General features: G+C 42.0%; 1 protein-coding gene and 1 long non-coding RNA gene across 4 annotated transcripts in view; both read right to left on the reverse strand.

Annotated features, from left to right (window-relative positions):
• The window catches only part of LOC137433946 (uncharacterized), a 737,502-nt gene that overhangs the window by 203,727 nt on the left and 509,752 nt on the right, over nucleotides 1–24,023 (reverse strand). The window lies entirely within an intron of this gene.
• LOC137433416 (olfactory receptor 52E8-like) lies at nucleotides 3,616–4,602 on the reverse strand. The gene has a single exon (XM_068125748.2). The coding sequence runs from the start codon at nucleotides 4,600–4,602 to the stop codon at nucleotides 3,616–3,618; it is 987 nt and encodes a 328-aa protein (XP_067981849.2).

The raw sequence follows: 24,023 nt of genomic DNA on the forward strand, positions 1-24,023 counted from the left end.
AGATGTAATTTCACATCAGGAAATATTTTGGAGTGGAGTTATGGAGGAGACACACACACACACACACACACACACACACACACACACACACACACACACACACTCACACACACACTGACTGACTCCACAGTGCCATTTATTATTATATATAAGAAGAAATTAATGCTTTTTAGAACTTCAGTAGGTTTTTCATTCATTCATGAAGAACTTCTTCAACAAAATATAAACCAAAAATCAGTTAATGAAGATATTGGTAAATATTCTGAGCAATGCTTTTCAATACAAATAACATATTTCTCAATAAAATAACTCAAAATCAACTTTTCAAAGTTATAATTTACATCAATTAATTTATATATTCGTTCTTGTTTCAAATATCATTTTGTTTCACTTGATAATAACGAGAACGACACTCGGTGGAGTGCAAACCTCCGCCCGGCTGAACAGTTTGCATTGTACTGTATATCCCACTGCGAGACCAGTTCTGGATTCAGACCTGAACCAAAGTCTAATCGGCTGGTTCTCATCACTTACCCAACTCATCCACCGAGTTTTGTCACAATTCATCCAGAACCTTTTGAAATATCATGCTATATATAGTTTTTGTCTGATCACTCGATGGTGAAGAATCACTTAAACAATTCTCGGATCCAGATATTCCCCAAAATCTAATCATTTCGTACTTGTCACACACCCAACATCTCCAGCACATTTCGTCCGAATCTGTCCAAAACTTTATGAGATATCCTGTTCACAGAACGAAACACAAACAGACAGGGGTGAAAACACAACCTCCATCCACCTTCGGTAGCAGAGGTAATAATAGTGACGTAATTGAATCGTTTCCACTCTTTCAAGAACCCAGCTTTGTCAGTCTTACTTTTCCATCTTGAATAAACATTTCCAACTCGACCCAACCTCACTGAAGAGGTTTGATACTCATGGAGAGAATAAATATTGGTCTCGTGACGTCATTTGAATCAGTTATGTTAAAGATTCCAATTCAATGCTGTCTTGTGAAAACTCCTTTCTACAGGATTGGACACTTTATATAATTAACAAATTTCTCCCATAATATTACAATTTCTCAATGATGTCGCTTGTACAAATTTGTCAAATATGTAACGCACTTCAATATTATAAAAGAGCATTTAAGCGATATGAATGTCACAAGTTCTCAAACAGCAAATACAGCTTTGCATCCTCGTGGGTATATCAACACTAACAGCATTTACTGATTTAAAAGCGAAGAGTTGTCTGATAATTCACTTTCACAATGTGAGATGGGTGGAAATGGATGCAATGTCCTGGTGTTTGCTCAGATTTAATTTAATTTTGTTCATTCACATGATTAGATTTGCCTGTTTGTTTTGGTGTTTAAGTCTCATTGACTGTTTCGCTGTTCCCTTGTTTCTCATGTCAAATCATTTGGTTCATTATCCACTCTGGTGCTTTCCCTTTCCACATTCACTTCTCGGTATTGAAAACAAATTCGGTCTCCCAGAAACGGTTGGGTTATTTAGACTTTGGCAAAGCATCACGAAGATTGTTGTAATTTAAGGTAAAGTCATATATACCTGAACACAGTTGAAACGAGGGAAACACACCAACAGAAAGTTAAAGGAACACAACAGAGGGACATTTGAAGGAAAAACGACCGAGGGGAGGAAACTTCCACATGAAAGCATCTGAGCTCATAAAAATGGACGATTTACACCTGTAACATGAATGAAATCAGGAGTGCAACACTTTATCTCTGCTTTCTTCAAACTCCAACACTGAAGTTGAAACAATTTCACAGTTATTTGTTTTTCATTAATTTTACAGATATTGGTTCTTCATTGTTGTTTTTTCGTATGTAGCCTGTAGCTGCTGGTTGCATCATTTTTTCTTGTTTTTGGTCGCACTGTTGTGCCTCCGATGCAGTGCCCCTGTTACCATAAAGTTGTGACTCATTTTGACGACCTCGGAAAGATCACGGGCTGATTCAACCCGCTTTGTTTTATTTCAACGGGACGACAGGGGCTCAAATTCAAGACCCAAAGATCCAAAGACATCAACCTTAACCTTGAAGCCAACACCAGGCTGGTTCTTCATTAATTTTAGTTATTAATTTTACAGAAAGTAATTTTACAGAGTTGTTGGTTCTTCATTACGGTATTTCCTTGAAACTGTTTCTATAATTGTTCATTTCTACCTGTGTACATTGGTGTTTCTCCTTTTTTTCCGGTGTTTCTTCTTCTCTTTTTCCAGAAGCTCTTGAAATTTGTCGATTTTATGTTTTATTGATCCGGGACGTTTGAAACATCAAATCTGTTCAATATCCATAAATGCTTTATCCATTTGAGTTTTAATGTTTGAGACGAGTAAAACGTCGTCATTTCCACAATCAGCACCTGGTAAGGTTCCAACAATCCAACATTTTAAACAAGTTTCAACAATCCGACTCCGTCTGTTTTGAATCATGATGTTGTCAATATAGATTTTCTTTTGACCCTTTGTTGAAGTCTAAATAAGTTACAAATCTGTATTTCTACTGCTATATATTTGAATCCCACAATTATTCCCACCATGTGGGATTGGCCAGGGAACGCTTTTGTTTTGTTTTGGTCCATTCTTTCACAAATGGGATGGTCAGACTTGACATTTGACTGAGGGTGATAGGACTTTGTAATTTGTTCAGGTGTTATCGATAACTCACCAACTCTTCGTGAAAGACACGATGACATCTTCCACCTCCATCAATGACCAGTGCTGGTGAATTTCTCCTCCGACATTAAAGCCGTGTGTTCATACCTCTTGGGCATCTTGGCTTTCCTCGTAACCCTCCAAAATAGAACACAAAATTACCTTTGTATCCACCATAGGATATCCCTCTGTGAAATATAAAAACCTTTGTGAAATATAAAAACACAACCACACCCTCTCTCCCTCATGCAGTGATTTATTATTTTGTTCGACATTTAATTTTGCTGGTACTGCATGCACCAAAAATACCACTTGAGTGACAAATTTGTTTCAAATGAGATGCGATCTTAAATGATTTTCGAGCCCAAGAAAATATCTTTCAGAAGAAGCATTTTATCGGTGTATGCACAGATTGTATCCACATTGATGGTGCAGCACAGACCTAACTGGATGGTTATAAATATGAATGTGTATAACAAATCTGCTTTGGAGGATAAAGTAATTTGTGTGGCTATTCATACCATCATTTGGCTACTTTGTACAAACTCACACTTCATAACAAAAACCTTTTGAACAAAATGAGCAGGAAGATTATGAATTCGTTTTTTTCTGGAGACACAAAAGTGATTGTATTTATAAGTTGCGTTTCTTTCATCCGAGAGAAGTTTATCTGATTTTGTTCAGAAAGAATCAACCACAAACCAAAAAATTAAACTTAAAATGTCTTCCTTTGTTTTTTTAGTTAGAACATAAATTAATTTGCTATCTAAAGTTTTCAGACTAAATGTTTCAAAAGTTTTAATAAGAAACAAAGAAAAATTGTATTCCAATGGTGTTTTTTGTTTTGTACGAAATGAATATGTAGATTTTTATTCATCAGACACACAATTAAGTTGCTTCAAAACAGATGATTATGAATCAGGATAATTATGCCAGGAGATGATTTTTATTCCAAAATATTCGCACATTTGTGAATCGCGTGAGGCTGCGGCGGATCTCTGCGGTTCGCAGTCCATAGATAATTGGATTGGCGAGAGGCTGAACCAGATAGAACAAGGAATCACTCACGTGTTGTAAATATTGTGGGAAATAGTTTGTGGACGACATTCGCAAGGAAATCAAAGCAAAAACATTGGAGAAAATAAAGAGTGAAAGTACCAAGCAGTGAGTGACACATGTGTGCAGGGCTTTCCTGTTCCCCTTTGAAGATGGTCCAGAATGTTGGCATACATACAAGATGCGGGTGTATGTGAAAACGACCACGACGATGAGAGCGACAGTGGTGAGAGAAGCACATGCAATCCCATATAAACTGTTTATGGTGAAATCTTCACATGAAAGTTTAGCCACAGCCATATGAATACAACCTACCTTGTGAATCTCTGGATATTTGCAAAATGTTCGTCCAATCAATAACACAACATAAATACCAATAAGCAGAGATGACCAGCAAACGGTGAGCAACATCACTTTGTGAGCTCTGCTGTTGGTGAGCAGGACATTGTAGCGAAGAGGATGACAAACTGCCAGGTAGCGGTCTATGGCCATGATGCTGAGTATGTAAGATTGCATTGTGGCAGTGAATGAAACAAAGAAGAGTTGAATAAAACAGGCAGGTTTTGTAATCATGTTATTTTCACTGATGCTGTACATCAGACGAGGCGTTATTGTTGTACAACCAACAATATCCATTGTCATTAAATGAGCGAGGAATATGTAGACCGGTTTGTGCAGCTTTTTTCGACAGAGAATGATCAATATGAGAATCAGGTTCAGTGTGATCGTGACGAGGTAGATGACGAAGAAAACACCAAAAGCCCATGGTCTGATGCTTGCTGGCTCGTGGAAGATGGGGGTGAGGAGGAACACGTTGGGTGGCAATGATTGATTTCCTTCAAACATGATGTCCTCCATCAATCCTGTACCTGGTGATAAAAGGGCAAATTACACCGATTAATACATCATGAAAATGTTCCACCTTACACTTCACCAAAATAAAAAAAACATTTAGATTTCTGGACCATGCATCTGTATCATTGGTTTCCTTTTTTCAATGCACTTTGTCTGAACATCACAATAATTAATTTTTATCACGATAAAATAATAATTTCAAAAGTAAATATTGACTCCAACATACGACATTTTGCTTACCTTGTTCGGTGTTCTTTGAGATCAAACTACTTGCAATTTAATCATTTATATAGATCGTGGAAGAGGGTTTAAAATACAATCACCACAAGAAATAAATGTCACCAGAGAGCATCATTGTAAACATATTGATTCCCTTCAGGGACTTCAAATTTGTCGTCATCAGGGACATGAACAATATCCTCAGGTGCAGGGAAGGACATCAACTTTCCATCTTTTTGAAGTGTTAGCCAATTCTGAAACATAAATCTTTGGTTGAAGTTAAAATTGGAATACATATTTATTTCTGTACCAATATTTATGATTCTTTATTATACGTAAAAAGTTCAATGTATTCTTTCAAACAGCTCTTTATAGGTATTACAGCAATCTCATCGATAAACGACTTGAACAGATTGTTAAGAATAGAAATGTGAAATGAAAATGCAAAAATATGTATAGATGGTAAAATACACAGAAGTCTATGAATGTTCTTGAGCACAATTTACTATCTTTTGACTGTTTCACGAACAGTTTGTTGCACTTGATGTTCTTGGGTTCTGTTTCTGGGTCAGAGCTTGTTCATTTGTTGGGTCTTCCCTCTTTCGTTGACACTTTTTAAAGCTAAGAATACCACTCCGGTTGGTTATGTCTGTTTTTCTGTTATTGTTTCACGCTCTGTTTTTATTTGTGTGTTGACTCCATTCCCCAGTCTCATCCATACATTTGTGGTGTGGATTGGATAATTCGACTTTGCTCCTCGATGTGCTTGTTGTTTACCTAACTGGATTGGAAACTGCCTTCCTGATGTTACGTGCTCCTCCCCAAACCCCGGTCACGGTGTACCTCCGAGCCCCGAGAGGAGTCACGGCAGAAAGATGTGTTATTCTGTGTGTCAAAGATCAATGGTGAAACCACACCAATTGTTACCAACACACAAGTATTGCATTAAAGTCACACAAGAATAACAACACAAAAGCAATAGTAATCAATTGTACAACCAATATATCATTGCTATGATGGTACCATCAGTTTCGCACAATATAACTCACTGTGCTCCAAGTGAGCGAAAATAACATTCCCAATGTCTCTTTCCCGGCTTCAAGCCAAAGTCGATCCACGCTCCGGTGATCGTCAGAACGATGTCGTATCGAGACCAGAATCCCATTCGTTTGACAGTCACACTGCCAAAGATGGGCAAAGGTATCCTCAAGAGGCGACGGGGAAATCACACCTTCAGGTATGGACGTTCAACAGCTCCCAATCGGCGAACCGCAAATTCCCACTCAAAATCAACGTTACACATGCAAACCAGGTTAATGTCTGGATGCAGTTAAATGGTTGAAGCGAGGTGAAAAGCCTGGAGCGATGCGAAAATGGGCGCGAGGCAAAATGGCCAATGGGCCCGTTCTCGAGGCGTAACAACTCTGTCGCAGGAATCCCTTTCCCAGGAAACCCAAAGTTCACTCGTGACCCCCGATCGCCAGCGTTTTCTCAAGACCTCAAAGCAGCTCGGCTTTCTTGTCCGACCTCTCTTGCTCCACCTTCTCTTCCTCTTCCTCTTCGTCCAGTTCCTGATCTGGTTTCCGAATTCTTTTAAAACATTAATTTTTTTTTACCTTTTGTAAACAGTTATCTCCATCTCACTTAAACGATAACAACAATAGCACATGGAACCAAAAATGTATACAGTGGATGAGAACCACAACAACGGAAGTGACGAATCCATAACACTGATGGGAAGCAAAGAGTAGTCTGAATGGTAGTATGATACAGTATGTTACCTCAGGGAACAATTCCAAGACCGTTGTTATTCATAATCTGCATCAATGATTTCGATAGTGGGGTTCAGAGTCGACTTTCTGAATTTGCAGATTGGGAAGGCGTGGGATGTTTATCAGATTCAGGAAGATCTTGTTACCTCCATTGATTCGGCAAAATATTGGCAGATGCAATATAACATCAGGAAATGTAGGGTGCATAGGTTGGATAAGAATAAACAAGCATTCTGAGTATTGCGCTGCAATACATGGCCCCTACCGGCAGTCTGTCATCCGGAAAACTGTTGGGGAAATTTCCAACGTTCAAAGTGCCATAACTTTGTCAAAAATGATCGAAACGTCGTGAAGTTGGAACTTGATCTGTAACTTATCATGGGGAAACCATGCACCAAGTTTGAAATGATTAGCATTAAGAGTTTAGACAAAAAGTCCGGAAAACTGTTCTTTGCGTGACGGACGGACAGACTGACAGATTGACAGACTGACAGACGGAGGGACGGAGTGCAAACCTATAGGGTCCTCAGGGTGTACACCGGTAGGGGACTAATAAAATAGGGACAGCATAGTGGTGCAAAGTGCAGTCCCAGTGTGTGTGTTGATCGAAATGTTTTGGGAGTTATTTATTTTACACTTGGGCAAAGGCTCGTGGGTTGGCATGGTTTACACTTGGGTTGACCTTTGGCCTATGTTGACCTTTTGGCCGATGTTGACATCCAAAATAGTTGGTGGTTGAATTCAGTTCGCTGATATGACAACAGTTTTCAAATTTCAAGTCAAACAGATGAAAATTGAGGATTTTATAAATTTCAAAAAAGTTGTTGCCCTTTGGCCTATGTTGACCTTTTTGGCCTATGTTGACCTTAAAATTAGTTGGTGCATGGTTTCAGTATGCTGATATGCAAATCCCATTCAGATTTCAAGTCAATCGGAAGAAAATGGACAATTTTAGAAATTTGGCCTATGTTGACCTTTTGGCCTATTTTGATCTCAACAATAGTTGGTGATTGAATTCAGTTGACGGATATGAAAATCCTATTCAAATTTAAAGTCAATCGGATGAAAATTGAGGATTTTAGAAATCTGGCTTTTGTTGACCTTTTGGCCTATTTTGATCTCAATAATTGTTGGTGATTGAATTCAGTTGACGGATATGAAAATACTATTCAAATTTAAAGTCAATCGGATGAAAATTGAGGATTTTAGAAATTTGAAATGGTTGTTGACGTTTGGCCTTTGTTGACCTCAAAATTAGTTTGTTCTTGGGTTCAGCTGGTTGATATGCCAATCATATTCAGATTTCAAGTCAAATGGATGAAAATTGAGGATTTTCGAAATTTGAAAAAAGGGATTTGGCCTATGGTGACCTTTTTGCGAATGCTGATCTCAAAAATAGTTGGTGGTTGAATTCTGTTCGCTGATATGAAAATCCCATGCAAATTCCAAGTCAATCAAATGAAAATTGAGGATTTTAGAAATTTCAAATGGTTGTTGACCTTTGGCCTGTGTTGACCTTTTGGCCAAGTTGATCTCCACAATAGTTGGTGGTTGAATTCAGTAAGCTGATATGAAAATCCGATTCAAATTTCAAGTCAATCGGATGAAAATTTAGGATTTTAGAAATTTGAAAAAAGTGGTTGACCTTTGGCCTATGTTGACCTTTTGGCCAATGCTGATCTCAAAAATAGTTGTTGGTTGAATTCAGTTTGCTGATATGTAAATGTCATTCAAATTTCAAGTGAATCGGATTAAAATAGTGGATTTTAGAAATTTTTGATTTTTGTTGAATTTTTGGCCAATGGTGATATCAAAAATACAGACTTGGCATTTAATATGGAATTTTTTTTTGTGGGGGTGAACTTACTTTTCAAGATGTCTTAGAACCAAAAGTTCATTGGAATTATGTTGAAATTATTCTAGATTTTGTTAACGTGACCTTTAAAAGAAACAAAAACCACATTTGACATTTCTAAACAAATAAATTGATCCTTGAAAGTGATGTAAACTGATATCGAACTCAATTCATGGACAGTGCTGTGTTAAACTTCTGTACGTTTTCCAGAAGTGTCTCTTTATTTTTCACATTAGCCAATTAATTTTTTTACAAAAACAAAAGTTAAATTACGACTGGGATTACGGACAGTAAAATTACAGTTCAGTACTTCGTGTAACCCCCACGAGCATTCAGGAGAGCACGTACACGTTGAGGCATGCTGTTCACGAGATTTGCCAAGGTTTGGACAGGAATCGCTTGCCATGCAGTGACAATAGACTGCTGCAATTCACGCACAGAGGTGGGCTGCTGGTCCAAGTGGTCGATTTGACGCGTTAATTCTGCCCACAAGTTCTCTATCGGATTCATATCCGGGGACATGGCAGGCCACTCCATATGCTCTACACCGCGGTCAGCAAGAAAGTGTTGGATCATGCGAGCACGATGAGGCCGCGCATTGTCATCTTGGAAGACAAAGTTTCCTCGAAAGGCTGCACGAGCAAATGGAAGCAATGTTTCTTCCAGAATGGCCCTGTACTTGAACTGGTTCAGGTTTCCATTCAGGACAACCAGGTCAGTTTTGCCCCCTGCATGAAAAGCAGCCCAAACGGTCACCCCACCACCTCCAGCTTGGACTCTTGGCACTATACAATCTTTGTTGTAGGCTTCATGCACTTGTCTGCACACTCGGACATGGCCATCTTGACGATAGACCAGAAATCTAGACTCGTCACTGAAGATCACGTGATTCCAGTGTCCTGGCTGCCATTGACGGTGCTCGCTGGCCCATTGCAATCGGCGCTGGCGGTGTTGTCTGGTCAGGCATGGCTTTCTCAGCGGACGCCTGGCATGATAGCCTGCGTGAACCAGTCGTTGGTTGACTAACCTTCTGGATTCAGGCACATTTGTCAGTTGCTGCCACTCAGCCCTAAGCCGATTAGCTGACTTGGTACGGCCATTGCGGACTAACCGGTGCAGCTGGCGATCATCCCTCCTTATGGTTCTGCGGGGACGTCCTGGCCTCGGTATTGGAGTAGGGACACCCCTCTGAGCATTTCGTTTCAGGATCTTTGACACCTGACCTTGAGTGATGCCATACTGCCGAGCAACAGCACGCTGTTTCATGCCGTAATTTCGTAAAGCCACCACTCCATGACAAACAGCATTGTCGAGTTGACGGACCATCTCCAGAGGAAGCGGCAATAACTTTTGGAGACGTGCAGCGGTTGTTTTCCACTAATACAGAACGCAACAACCCTTGTATACCCGACTGTGAAGCCAATCATCAAATGCACCTGTCCGTACATTTTGCCACGCCACCTGTGATATAATCCTGTTGTTCACTTCTTGCTGCGACAGACAATCAGTGACATGGTTCTTTTAACAAATAAATCACCAAAGTGTAAAAGAAACTCACCAGATTGATATACTGAGTTAAGAAAGTAAACTCAAGTCAAGAAAAAAAAAATATTCCATATTAAATGCCATGTCTGTAGTTGGTGGTTGAAATCAGTTTGCTGATATGTAAATCCCATTTAAATTTCAATTGAATCAGATGAAAATTGAGGATTTTAAATTTTTTAAATTGTTTGTGACCTTCGGCCTATGATAACCTTTTGGCCGATGCTGATCTTACAAATAGTTGGTGGTTGAATTCATTCAGCTGATATGAAAATCCTATTCAGATTTCAAGTCAATCGGCTAATAATTGAGGATTTTATGAAATTCCAAAAAAGCAGTTGACCTTTGGCATATGTTGAATTTATGACCAATATTAATCTCAAAAATAGTTGGTGGATGAATTCAATTAACTAGTATGAAAAGCCTATTCAAATTTCAAGTCAATCGGATGTAACTTGAAGATTTTAGAAATTCAAAAAAAGTGGTTGACCTTTGGCCTATGTTGACCTTAACCCGACATAATAACCAAACCAACCCGCATTACCAAAACACCCACCATAACCAAACCACCCTGCATATTAATAAAACCATCCTGCATAACTAAAACACCCTGCATAACTAAAACTCCCTGCATAACCGCACAGAGGTTGAAAATCCTCTCTATCTCTTTGCTGACGACTCTACTCTCTGTCGCTCCATTCCTCATCCCTCAGATCAGCAGTCTGCAGCCTCCTCACTCTCTGCAGACCTGGACCAAATCACAGACTGGGCAAACAAATGGAACATGTCTTTCAATCCTGATAAATCTCACACTCTTACGATGTCTCTCCGAAAAGACCGACTGGAAAACCCTCCCATCCACTTTCTGAATAATCCTCTCCAAGAAGTTCTGTCACTCAAGCTTTTGGGTCTCACTATTTGCCATGATCTTTCCTGGGAAAACCACATTTCAAATCTGGCCTCCAAAGCCAGTCGTCGACTGGGCATCCTCCGTCGTGCGAAGTCCTTCCTTGGCACACCTGAGCTCCTCACCACATACAAGGCTTTCATCCGCAGCTCAATGGAATACTGCTCTCCCCTCTGGTCTGGTGCTCCTGCCTCACACCTAGCCCGTCTTCACGCTGTTGAAACCAAAGCGTTCAGAATCATTGGAATCTCCCGCGATGAAGCTAACTCCAAGGGCCTTTCACTCACTCACCGCAGGCAGGTTGGTGGTCTTTCCGTCTTCTACCGACTCCTCTCTGGCCTTGCCCCCCCCCCCCCAGCCCTCTCTGGGCTCTGTCCCCCAAATATTCCTTCAGGTCGCACAAGATCTGCCTGCAACCCTCTTATGGTTAAACTGCCAAAATCAAGACTTTCTGCTCACCTTCACTGCTTCATTCCTTCATCCCTCTTTTCTCCCACCTCTGGAACAAACTCCCTCACTCTCTTCAATCCTACTGCACCCTCCAGGTCTTTAAAACAGCTGTTCACCACCATCTCTTATCCTCCCCCATCCAAAACCTTGATCTTTTCTACCCCTGCTAATTTCGGTCCCCTTGTGTTTTATACCTCTCCCCCCCGCCCTCCCCCTCCCACGCCTCCTGCCCCCAAGCCCTCTCCCTCCCACACTTCTCCCTGCTCTCAAATGTTGTGGTTGTGTGCTTCCCCTTCTATCCCCATCTTGTCTTCCGCTCCCTCTTTTTGTGTGTTTTGTTTGTCTGGTTGATTTGTTTGTGAAATAAATGTTAGCTCTTTCACGAGCCTCGATTCAGTATACAAAAAAAAAAAAAAAAAAAAAAAAAACCAAACCACGCTGCATAACCAAAAAACCCTGCATCACCAAATACCCTGTGTAATCAAACTAAGCCCAACAAAGCCTCGACACAGGAACGTTTTTAGGAAGCAACGACACTGTGCAACAAATCTGGCACGATGATGATGATGATGACGATGACGTTGATGATGATGATGACGATGACGTTGATGATGACGATGATGACGATGACGTTGATGATGATGACGATGATGATATCGATGATGATGACGATAATGATAATGATGATAACGGTGTCAATGACGATGATGATGACGGAGACAATGATAATTATGGTGATAATGATGAGGATGATCCCCTCACACATACGTCTCATTCGTACATCGTGAATAGATGGCCCTGAATGCGCATGCGACGTCCCATTGAAGTATCCCAATCGCCACTCCCATCCCTCTTTTTCATCACCACCTGAGGTTGTTCCGAAATGACCATTAATGGTTCATGAGGTCGTTGTTCAAGACGAAATGATCATAAGGTCGTTGTTCAAAACGGTTGCATATCCAAGGAAGGTTGAAGCAGCCCACGATAAACACCACAGTGGTCCACATGATGGCGTTCACAGTCTGTGTGTGAACGGGTCACCATGGCAACATGCAAACGCGTCTGTTGGGGTTCCCACCTTATGACATTACACTCTGCTGTGCACAACGACTTGATATATTATTTATTTGCAAACTTTTTATTAGTTATTTTTTTATTAAATATTTGAGCATTTTTGACGTAAATACCAATGTGATATTTTGACATAAGCAAATTTCGATATTTTAAAAATACATTCCATCTAACAAGACAGGTCAGACAGAGTTCATCATGGATCGAGTTAATGTCCATATTACAGTGCACACAGGAAGTAGATTCACTTATTCATCTTTACATTTCCAAGAACCACAATAGACAATTTATCTCCTTCTCTCAAGCAACATTACGTCATCAGTATATCAGCAAATCTTGATCAAAACTCTGGAAGTTGAGAATTTCAGAAAATAAACTTAGTCCTGTGGAGACTTTTGAGATGGTGAGAGGACATCTTGAAGATAATGACCTGCCCAAGATAAGTTTAAGATGATCATGTAAAGCCCAGGAGTTTCAGAGAGCTAATAGGTTTTATATGATAATGTATGGTCCAGGAGTTTCTGAGGGTATGTATGAAGGTTTTAGATGATAATGTAAGGCCGAGGAGTTTATAATCTGCTGGTCTTTCTGGAAGGATAAAGTGATAATTTGAGCTGTCGTTGCATTAAAAACATGTTAATGGGAGATGACCCGTTGGATATTTTTTGTGGATTGACAAAAAGGATTGTTGCTGCATCCTATCTGGCCTCAGGCTGAGGACGTATCCTGCACAGCATGGAGTCATCTGCAAACATTGAGGACATGTGATCACCTGCATAACCAATACACCCTGCATAATAACGGAAACACCCTGCATAACCAAATCACCCTGCCTAACCAAAACATCCTGCATAACCAAAACACCCAACCAAACCACACTACAGAAACAAAACACCCTGCATAATAACCAAAGCACTTGACAAAACGAAACCACCCTGCATAACAACAAAACCACTATGCAAAACCAAACCACCCTGCATAATAACCAAATCATCCTACATAATTAAAACACCCTCCATAACCAAGGCACCCTGCATAACCAAATCACCCTGTGAAATATCCAAAACACACTGCATAAACAAAACACCCTGCATAACAACCAAAGCACACTGATTAACCAAAACAATCACCAAAACCAAACCACCCTGCATATCCAAAAACCCTGCATAACTAAACCATCCTGCATAATAACCAAACCACCCTGCATAATAACAAATCAACCTGGATAACTAAAAACCCTGCATAACGAAACCACCCTGCATAATACCAAACCACCCTGCATAACCAAAACACCCTGCGTAATTACCAAATAATCCTGCAAGAGTAAAACACCCTGCACAATACCAAACCACCCTGCATAACCAAAACAACCACCAAAACCAAACCACCCTGCATAATACCAAACCACTCTGCAAAACAAAATCATCCTGCATAATTAAAACACCCTGCATAACCAAAGCACCCTGCATAACCAAATCACCCTGCGGAATATCTAAACCACCCTGCATAATAACCAAATCACCCTGGATAACCAAAAACCCTGCAAAACTAAACCATCCTGCATAATAACCAAACCACCCTGCATAATAACAAATCAACCTGGATAACTAAAAAGTCTGCATAACGAAACCACCCTGCATAATACCAAACCACCCTGCATAATCAAAACAACCACCAAAACCAAACCACCCTGCATAATACCAAACCATCCTGCATAAATAAAACACCCTGCATGACTAAAACACCCTGCATAACCAAAACACCCTGCATAACCAAAACACCCTGCATAATAACCAAATGATACTGCATAACTAAAACACCCTGCATAACCAAAAGACCCTGCATAAAAACCAAACCACCATGCATAACCAAACCAGCCTGCATAACCAAACCACCGCACATAATAACCAATACACCCTGCATAATAACCAAACCATCCTGCATTTCCAAAACACCCTGCATAACCAAAACACCCTGCATAATAACCAAACCATCCTGCACAACCGAAACATCCAGCATAAACAAAACACCCTGAATAATGACCAAACCACCCTGCATAACTAAACCATTCTGCTGAATCAAAACACCCTCCACAACCAAAACAGCCTGCTTAACCAAAACACCCTGCATCATAACCAATGCACCCTGTATAATAACCGAAACACCCTGCACAAACAAAACACCCTGCTTAACCAAAACACCCTGCACAATAACCAATACACCCTGCACAATAACCAATACACCCTGCACAATAACCAATACACCCTGCATAATAACCAAAACACCCTGAATAATGACCAAACCAGCCTGGATAACTAAACCAATCTGCTGAATCAAAACACCCTCCACAACCAAAACACCCTGCTTAACCAAAACACCCTGCATAATAACCAATACTCCCTGTATAATAACCGAAACACCCTGCACAACCAAAACGGCCTGCTTAACCAAAGCACCCTGCATCATAACCAATGCACCCTGTATAATAACCGAAACACCCTGCACAAACAAAACACCCTGCTTAACCAAAACACCCTCCATCAATAAAATACACTGTGTAATCAAACTAAGCCCAACAAAGCCTCTTCGCAGGAACGTTTTTTGGAAGCACCGACACTGTGCAACAACCTGGCACGATGATGATGATGACGACGATGACGTTGATGACAATAATGATGATGATGATGATGACGGTGTCAATGGCGGTGATGATGATGACGATGATGATATCGATGATGATGATGGCGACAATGATGATTATGGTGATAATGATGAGGATGATCCCCTCCCACATACGTCTCATTCGTACATCGTAAATCGATGGCCCTCAATGCGCATGCGACATCCCAGTGAAGTATCCCAATCGCCACTCCCATCCCTCTATTTCATCACCACCTGAGGTTGTTCCGAAATGACCATTAATGGTTCATGAGGTCGTTGTTCAAAACGAAATGATCATAAGGTCGTTGTTCAAAACGTTTGCATATCCAAGGAAGGTTGAAGCAGCCCACGATAAACACCACAGTGGTCCACATGATGGCGCTCACAGTCTTTTTGTGAACGGGTCACAATGGCAACATGCAAACGCGTCTGTTGGGGTTCCCACCTTATGACATTACACTCTGCTGGTCCCAACGACTTGATATATTATTTATTTGCAAACTTTTTATTCGTTATTTTTATTTTAAATATTTGAGCATTTTTGACGTAAATACCAATGTGATATTTTGTCACAAGCAAATTTCGATATTTTAAAAATACATTCCATCAAACCAGACAGGTCAGACAGAGTTCATCATGGATCGAGTTAATGTCCATATTACAGTGCACACAGGAAGTAGAATTACTTATTCATCTTTACATTTCCAAGAACCACAATAGACAATATTTATCTCCTTCTCTCAAGCAACATTACGTCATCAGTATATCAGCAAATTTTGATCAAAACTCTGGAAGTTGAGAATTTCAGATAATACACTTAGTCCTGTGGAGACCTTTGAGATGGTGAGAGGACATCTTGTCGATAATGACCTGCCCAATATAAGTTTAAATGATCATGTAAAGCAGAGGAGTTTCAGAGAGCTAATAGGTTTTATATGATAATGTAAGGTCCAGGAGTTTCTGAGGGTATGTATGTAGGTTTTAGATGATAAAGTAAGGCCTAGGAGTTTATAATCTGCTGGTCTTTCTGGAAGGATAAAGTGATAACTTGAGATGTCGTTGCATTAAAACATGTCAATGGGAGATGACTCATTGGATATTTTTGGTGGATTTACAAAGAATGGAATGTTGGGGGAATGTTGCTGCATCCTATCTGGCCTCAGGCTGAGGAAGTATCCTGCACAGCATGGAGTCATCTGCAAACATTGAGGACATGTGATCACCTGCATAACCAATACACCCTGCATAATAACTGAAACACCCTGCACAACCAAATCACCCTGCATAACCATAACCAAAACACCCAACCAAACCACACTGCATGAACAAAACACCCTGCATAACAACCAAAGCACCCTGAATAACCAAAACAATCACCAAAACCAAACCACCCTGATAACCAAAAACCCTGCATAACCAAATCATCCTGCACAATAACCAAACCACTCGGCAAAACCAAACCACCCTGCATAACCAAAAACCCTGCATAATCAAACCACCCTGCGTAATAATCAAGCCACTCTGCAAAACCAAAACACCCTGCACAACAAACAAACCACTCTGCAAAACCAAACCACCCTGCATAATAATCAAATCACCCTGGATAACCAAAAACCCTGCATAACTAAACCACCCTGCATAATAACCAAACCACCTTGCATAATACCCAATCAACCTGGATACCCAAAGCACCCTGCATATCCAAATCACCCTGCACAACCAAAACACCCTGCTTAACCAAAACACCCTGCATAATAAACAAAACACCCTGCATAATAACCAAATAATCCTGCATAAATAAAACACCCTGCATAATAACCAAAAACCCTGCATAACTAAACCACCCTGCATAATACCAAACCACCCTGTTTAACCAAAACACCCTGCATAACCAAAGCACCCTGCATAAATAAATCACCCTGCACAACCAAAACAACCTGCTTAACCAAAACACCCTGCATAATAACCAAAACACCCTGTATAATAACCAAAACATCCTGCAAAACCAAAACACGTTGCATAACCGAAACACCCTGCATCAACAAAATACCCTGTGTAATCAAACTCAGCCCAACAAAGCCTCTACCCAGGAACGTTTTTTGGATTCACCGACACTGTGCACAAAAATCTGGCACGATGATGATGATGATGACGTTGATGATAATGATGATGATGATGATGATGATGACGGTGTCAATGGCGATGATGATGATGACGATGATGAGATCGATGATGATGACGGCGATATTGATGATTGTGGAGATAATGATGAGGATGATCCACTCCCACATATGTCTCATTCGTACATCGTAAATCGATGGCCCTGAATGCGCATGCGACATCCCAGTGAAGTATCCCAATCGCCACTCCCATCCCTCTTTTTCATCACCACCTGAGTTTGTTCCGAAATGACCATTAATGGTTCATGAGGTCGTTGTTCAAAACGAAATGATCATAAGGTCGTTGTTCAAAACGTTTGCATATCCAAGGAAGGTTGAAGCAGCCCACGATAAACACCACAGTGGTCCACATGATGGCGCTCACAGTCTTTTTGTGAACGGGTCACAATGGCAACATGCAAACGCGTCTGTTGGGGTTCCCACCTTATGACATTACACTCTGCTGGTCCCAACGACTTGATATATTATTTATTTGCAAACTTTTTATTCGTTATTTTTATTTTAAATATTTGAGCATTTTTGACGTAAATACCAATGTGATATTTTGTCATAAGCAAATTTCGATATTTTAAAAATACATTCCATCCAACAAGACAGGTCAGACAGAGTTCATCATGGATCGAGTTAATGTCAATATCACAGTGCACACAGGATGTAGATTTGCTTATTCATCTTTACATTTCCAAGAACCACAATAGACAATTTATCTCCTTTGTTACGTGTTCCTCGAAGACCTCCTGGCCTCGGTGTACCTCCGAACACCGAGGGGAGCCACGGCAGAAAAATATGTTATTCTGTGTCAGTAATCAATGGTGAAACCACACCAATGATTATAAACGAACAAATGTTGAATTAAAAATCACACTCAAGAATAACGGTGCAACCAATAGCAATCAAAGTGCACTCAATATATCTTAAGATGGTACCATCAGCTAAAGTAAGATAACTCACTGCGCTCCCAGTGAATGAAAAAGAACACTCCTCAATGTCTCTATAACTCAAAGATAATCCCCTCCTGCGAGTAGTGATGAGACGATGAGGCGAAGATGCGATGAGGCGAGTAATGAGGCACAGGCAAAGTGTGGACAGTCACGTGGTCCAAACCAACAGCAAACTGGCGGTGCAAATGGGGAATCCCAAAGGTGCGAACCAGACGTGCACATTCACAGATCAATCAGCGAACCGCAGCGCAATCTTCAAACGCCGCTTTTGCGCACACACATCCCCTGCAGACGACCGGAGGGTGAGAAAAGCTGACGTGGAGCAAAACCTTTTTCGGTGAACGAAGCGCGAGGTTCAAAATGGCCGACGGCTCTTACTTGAGTCGAAGCGCCCAAGCGAGGATCCTTCAGAATATCAACGCCTAAACCTGACTACGCAGATTTCTCAATCCCAGCGATAATACCTATCGCAGGATGTCCTTTCAAGTAACTCAAAATTCCCTCGCGACCTTCCTTAGACAACGCTCGCTACGGAGTTCGACGTCACGCGTCTTGTCCGACTTTTCTCGCCATGCCTCTTCTTCCTCCCTCTCGTCATCTTCCGGTTCGGTTTCCTGTATCATTTTAAAGTTAACCTTTTTAACTTTTGATCACTGTTCATGAACAATAAACCTTTTGAAGATAATAATAGTACCTAATATCAGAAATATGTCAAGTGGGTGAAAACCACAACAACGGAGTGACGAATCCATAACACTTACCCCCCTCAAGAAAGAAAGTTTGAACACCGCGAAAACTTTCTTTGCAGGCACTCTCTTTAAACAAACAAAAGTAAACTCACAACCAAATCATCAATTCCTGTGAGCAACAATAATCAATATTTCCCATAAATAAAGTGACAAAATTTCACACAACCCCCAGAGATTTCCAAAGTTAATTCACTTTGGACAAAGCGTCAGCAACGACAGTGTCCCTGCCCTTCACATGTTCAATTTCCCAGTTGGACTCCTGCAAAGCCAAACTCCATCTCATCACCCTCTGATTTTACTTTTCGTTTCTTTTGAATGAAGGTTAAGGGGTTGTGATCAAAAACCCAAAGGCCAGCAAATCTATAGTACTTTTCCCAGGAGGCCGAGCTGAAAGCCAGGTTCCATGGTGGTTGGGTGGTGAGGCCTGGAAGTATTCACGACATGGACGCCTTGAGGAACGTGGAGTTCACGGTTAGTCCGTGCAGAAGTTCACTAAATGGACGCCTTTAGGAACATGGCGTTCACGGTTAATCCGTGTAGGAATTTTGGCTCGGCTGCTCCGCAGCATTCAGTTCTTCCACTCTTTCTAACTTTCGTAATAATCACGGTTGGATGGCTTGTCACTGTTGTCACGTGAATAGCGGTCTCCTTCTCGGCCACTACCCTGATAATCATTCCTTTGGGAGCTGCCGTAACTCTGGGAGCCTCCATAGTAATATCGAATGCGGCCACCACCAAAACTACCGCCACGGTTTCCTCTTCTGCAGCCCCCTCGATGCCTACGGCCTGCCTTCTCTATGGCTCTGGTCCGACCATCCAAATCCTTGCCATTCCAATCCTTCTCTGCCTCTTTGGCGTCCTTTGTGTTTTCAAACGTGACAAAGCCAAACACTCTTGACTTTTGCGTTTCCCTGTCTTTTACCAGCCGCACTTCCAAAAGCGGTCCATATTTGCTGAAGACAGAAGGCAGAACTTCTTCCTTTGTTTTGAAGTTCAGTCCACCAACAAATAACTTGCCAAATTTGCCACCATCCCTGACTGGTGTGGTGTTATTTTCCCTACTGGGCTTTTTAACAACCATCGGGTTACCAGAAACTTGACCACCAGCCAAATCATTCCCGATAACAAAAGATACTCCCTCTACAGGAAGAGTGGCTTGTAAACCTACGGTGACTGGTCCTGACACCAAATCAGACTCTAAATGGATGACATGAAGTGGAGCTTTAACACAGCCACCAACCCCCTGTAAACGAACACTAACACCAGTTGCCGTCTTTTCGGACAATGGCAAAATGCCTTCAAGCATCAAAGATTGATGTGCTCCTGTGTCCCTCAATACCCTAACCGGTTTCTGGTTAGTCGAGTCTCCATCCAATGACACAACCCCCTCTGAAATAAATGGTTGGTAACCCTTTTGAGGGCGATTTCTCACATTTGCCATTGCATTCGGAGTTGTACTGTTGGAACCCATCTGTGGATCGGTCCCATCGGCCGATGGGTCTGCGCCATCTGCGGATGTGTTGTTCACCTTGAAGGAATGTGTATGCATCAATGGTGGATGAGTTAACCTAACCCTAACCCTAACCCTAACCCTAATCATCAGCACCTGCCACTCTCTACCCTGCCACCATTCCCCTCCGCCATTATCAGAAGAACACCTAATGTTTTGTATGAATGTTGAGTATGTTATGTAAAGCTTTACTAAAACTGCCATGTATCTGTTAATTACAAAATGTATTGACAAAATGTATAAATAGATGGGTAGAAATAGATAATAAAACATTTAAAAATCATGTCTGTTAAATTCCTACCACATGTAATTCCAATGACTGTGTACCTGATTGAAGAGCACCATTCTGTCAACACATTCCTTCAAGGTGAACAACACATCCGCAGATGGCGCAGACCCATCGGCCGATGGGTCTGCATTGTCATTTCTCTTGCATCCACAGATGGGTCAGACCCATCGGCCGATGGGACCGATCCACAGATGGGTTCCAACAGTACTAGTCTGACTCCGCTCCTGATTTTGCCTTTCCATAGCATAACATCAGGACATCAAGTGTCCAGGTTTCTTGCAAAAAGCGCAAGTAGGCCCGGCGGAGAAACTCGTGGTTTGTCTCGAGCCCCCCGCAGGATAAGTCTGCCTTGCAACTGTTGCCTTCTGATTTCTAGAAGTCGTGGTATCAGAGTGGTCCTCATAGTCATCTCGAGGCCGCCCCCATGAATTTTCGTTCTCCGCCCCTGATGTACTCCCCTGGCTGAGTCTAGGCGAAAAGTTAGGTTTGTGGAACCCCATCCTGTGCGTTAAGGCACAGTCATCTGCGATGGTTGCTGCCTCGTACAACTTTGGTACCTTCCTCTCATCCAGATGTACTTTAATGTCCGCGTGGACACACTGTTGGAATTCCTCCACCAGGATCAATTGTCGCAATAGTTCGAAGTCTTTCCCAACCCCTTTTGAATCACACCACCGATCAAACATGGTTTCTTTCATTCTGGCAAACTCCACATGGGTCTCACTCTCCCTCTTCCTGGCATTCCGGAATTTTTGCCGGTAAGCTTCAGGGATCAATTCATTGGCTTTGAGAATGGTTTTCTTCACTATCTCATAATCTACACATTGGTCAAACGGTAAAGCCGAATAAATATCTTGAGCTTTACCCACCAGAACACTTTGCACTAACATAGTCCAGGACCCCACAGGCCATTTTAGCATTCGAGCCACTTTCTCAAAGTGTAAAAAAAAATTTGGCTACCTCCTTTTCATGGTAAAGTGGAACCAGCCTCACATGTCTGCCAACATCCCAGGTTTTCTGACTAGGTGTCGAACCAGTCAGCATGGATGGTACCTCTCCCCGTTCTTTCATTAAATCCAGCTCCTTGAGTTTAATTTCCTGCTGAAGCGCCAAGTCCCGTTCCTTTTTTTTTTTTTTTTTTTTTTTTTGTATACAAGATCGAGGCTCGTGAAAGAGCGAACATTAATCACACAGAAAGACAAACAGACACACAAAACAAATAACATCGGGAGCGGTAGACAAGATGGGGAGAGAGGGGGAAGGACACAAACACAACATTTGAGAGCAGGGACCGAGAGACATGGAGACATCGAGAGAACTGTGGGAGGGAGAGGGCTTTGGGGGGAAGGCATGGGAAGGGGGCGGGGGTGGGAGAGGTATAAAACATATGGACACTGCCAAGACTTCCAGGAAAGAAGTTGGAATTTCAAACAAGGTGGATCTGGGGTGAATTAGTGGGGTAGAAAAGATCAAGGTTTTGGATGGGGGAAGATAAGAGATGGTGGTGAACAGCTGTTTTGAAGACCTGGAGGGGGGAGTGTGATTGAAGTGAGTATGGGAGTTTGTTCCAGAGGCGGGAGAAAAGAGGAATGAAAGAGTGAAGGTGAGCAGAGAGCCGAGATTTCGGCAGTTTAACCATCAGAGGGTGGCTGGCAGATCTTGTGCGACCTGTAGGAATATTTGGAGGACAGAGCACAGAGAGAGCTGGGGGAGCAAGGCCGGAGAGGAGTCGGTAGAAGACAGAAAGACCACCTACCTGCCTGCGGTGAGTGAGTGAAAGGCCCTCAGAGATAGCTTCATCGCGGGAGATTCCAATGATTCTGAAAGCTTTGGATTCAACAGCGTGAAGCCGAGCCAGGTGTGAGGCAGGAGCACCAGCCCATAGGGGAGAACAGTATTCCATTGAGCTGCGGATGAAAGCCTTGTATGTGGTGAGGAGCTCAGGTGTGCCTAGGAAGGACTTCGCACGACGGAGGATGCCCAGTCGGCGACTGGCTTTGGAGGCCAGCTTGGAAATGTGGTTTTCCCAAGAAAGATCATGGCAGATGGTGAGACCCAAAAACTTAACTCCCTTTCGGCTTTTCTCTCCTCTGCTTTTTTCTCTTCTAACCTTTCCTGGAGTTCTCTTTTAACTCTCCTTTCCTCTGCTTTTTTCTCTTCTAACCTTTCCTGGAGGTCTCGATCAACTCTCCTTTCCTCTGCTTTTCTTTCCTCAAGTTCTCTTTCCTGTGCTGCTCTTCTTTCCCCGAGTTCTCTTGCAGCTCTCCTATCCTCTGCTTGTAACCTTTCCTGGCCCTTTTTTTTTTTTTTTTTTGTATACAGAGTCGAGGCTCGTGAAAGAGCTAACATTTATCAAACAAACAAATCAAACAAACAAGCAAACAAGCAAACAAAGTATATAAAAAGGGGAGCGGTCGACAAGATGGGGAGAGAAGGGGAGGTAGCACACAAACACAACATTTGAGAGCAGGGACATCGGGAGATGTTTTTGGAGGGAGAGGGCCTGGGGGGAGGCAGGATAGGTATAAAACGCAGGGACACCAAGGAATTCCAGGAAAGAAGTCAAAAGTCACCTCAAAAAAGTGGATTTGGGGTGAAATTAGCGGGGGTAGAAAAGATCAAGGGTTTGGATTGGGGAAGATAAGAGATGGTGGTGAACAGCCGTTTTAAAGACCTGGAGGGAGGAGTGGGATTGAAGAGAGTGAGGGAGTTTGTTCCAGAGGCGGGAGAAAAGAGGAATGAAGGAGTGAAGGTGAGCAGAGAGTCTTGATTTTGGCAGTTTAACCATAAGAGGGTTGCAGGCAGATCTTGTGCGACCTGCAGGAATATTTGGGGGACAGAGCCCAGAGAGGGCTGGGGGAGCAAGGCCGGAGAGGAGTTGGTAGAAGACGGAAAGACCACCAACCTGCCTGCGGTGATTAAGTGAAAGGCCCTCGGAGATAGCGTCATCGCGGGAGATTCCAATGATTCTGAACGCTTTGGTTTCAACAGCGTGAAGACGAGCTAGGTGTGAGGCAGGAGCACCAGCCCAGAGGGGAGAGCAGTACTCCATTGAGCTGCGGATGAAAGCCTTGTATGTGGTGAGGAGCACAGGTGTGCCAAACTCTGCAATTGCATCTCCATTTTCCGGAGCTCCACATTTTCTTGTTCCTCGGTTAACCAATCCAAGGCTACCTCTTCCGATGTTCCTTGTCCCACCAGAGATTCTATCCCCAATCTCTGCATCTCTGCTTTCCTCATATTCGCTCGGACCTCCAAGCTAAAATGTCTGGCCAATA

Source organism: Myxine glutinosa, chromosome 10 (genome assembly GCF_964187855.1).
Source record: "Myxine glutinosa chromosome 10, kmMyxGlut1.1, whole genome shotgun sequence".
Classification (NCBI taxonomy): domain Eukaryota; kingdom Metazoa; phylum Chordata; class Myxini; order Myxiniformes; family Myxinidae; genus Myxine; species Myxine glutinosa.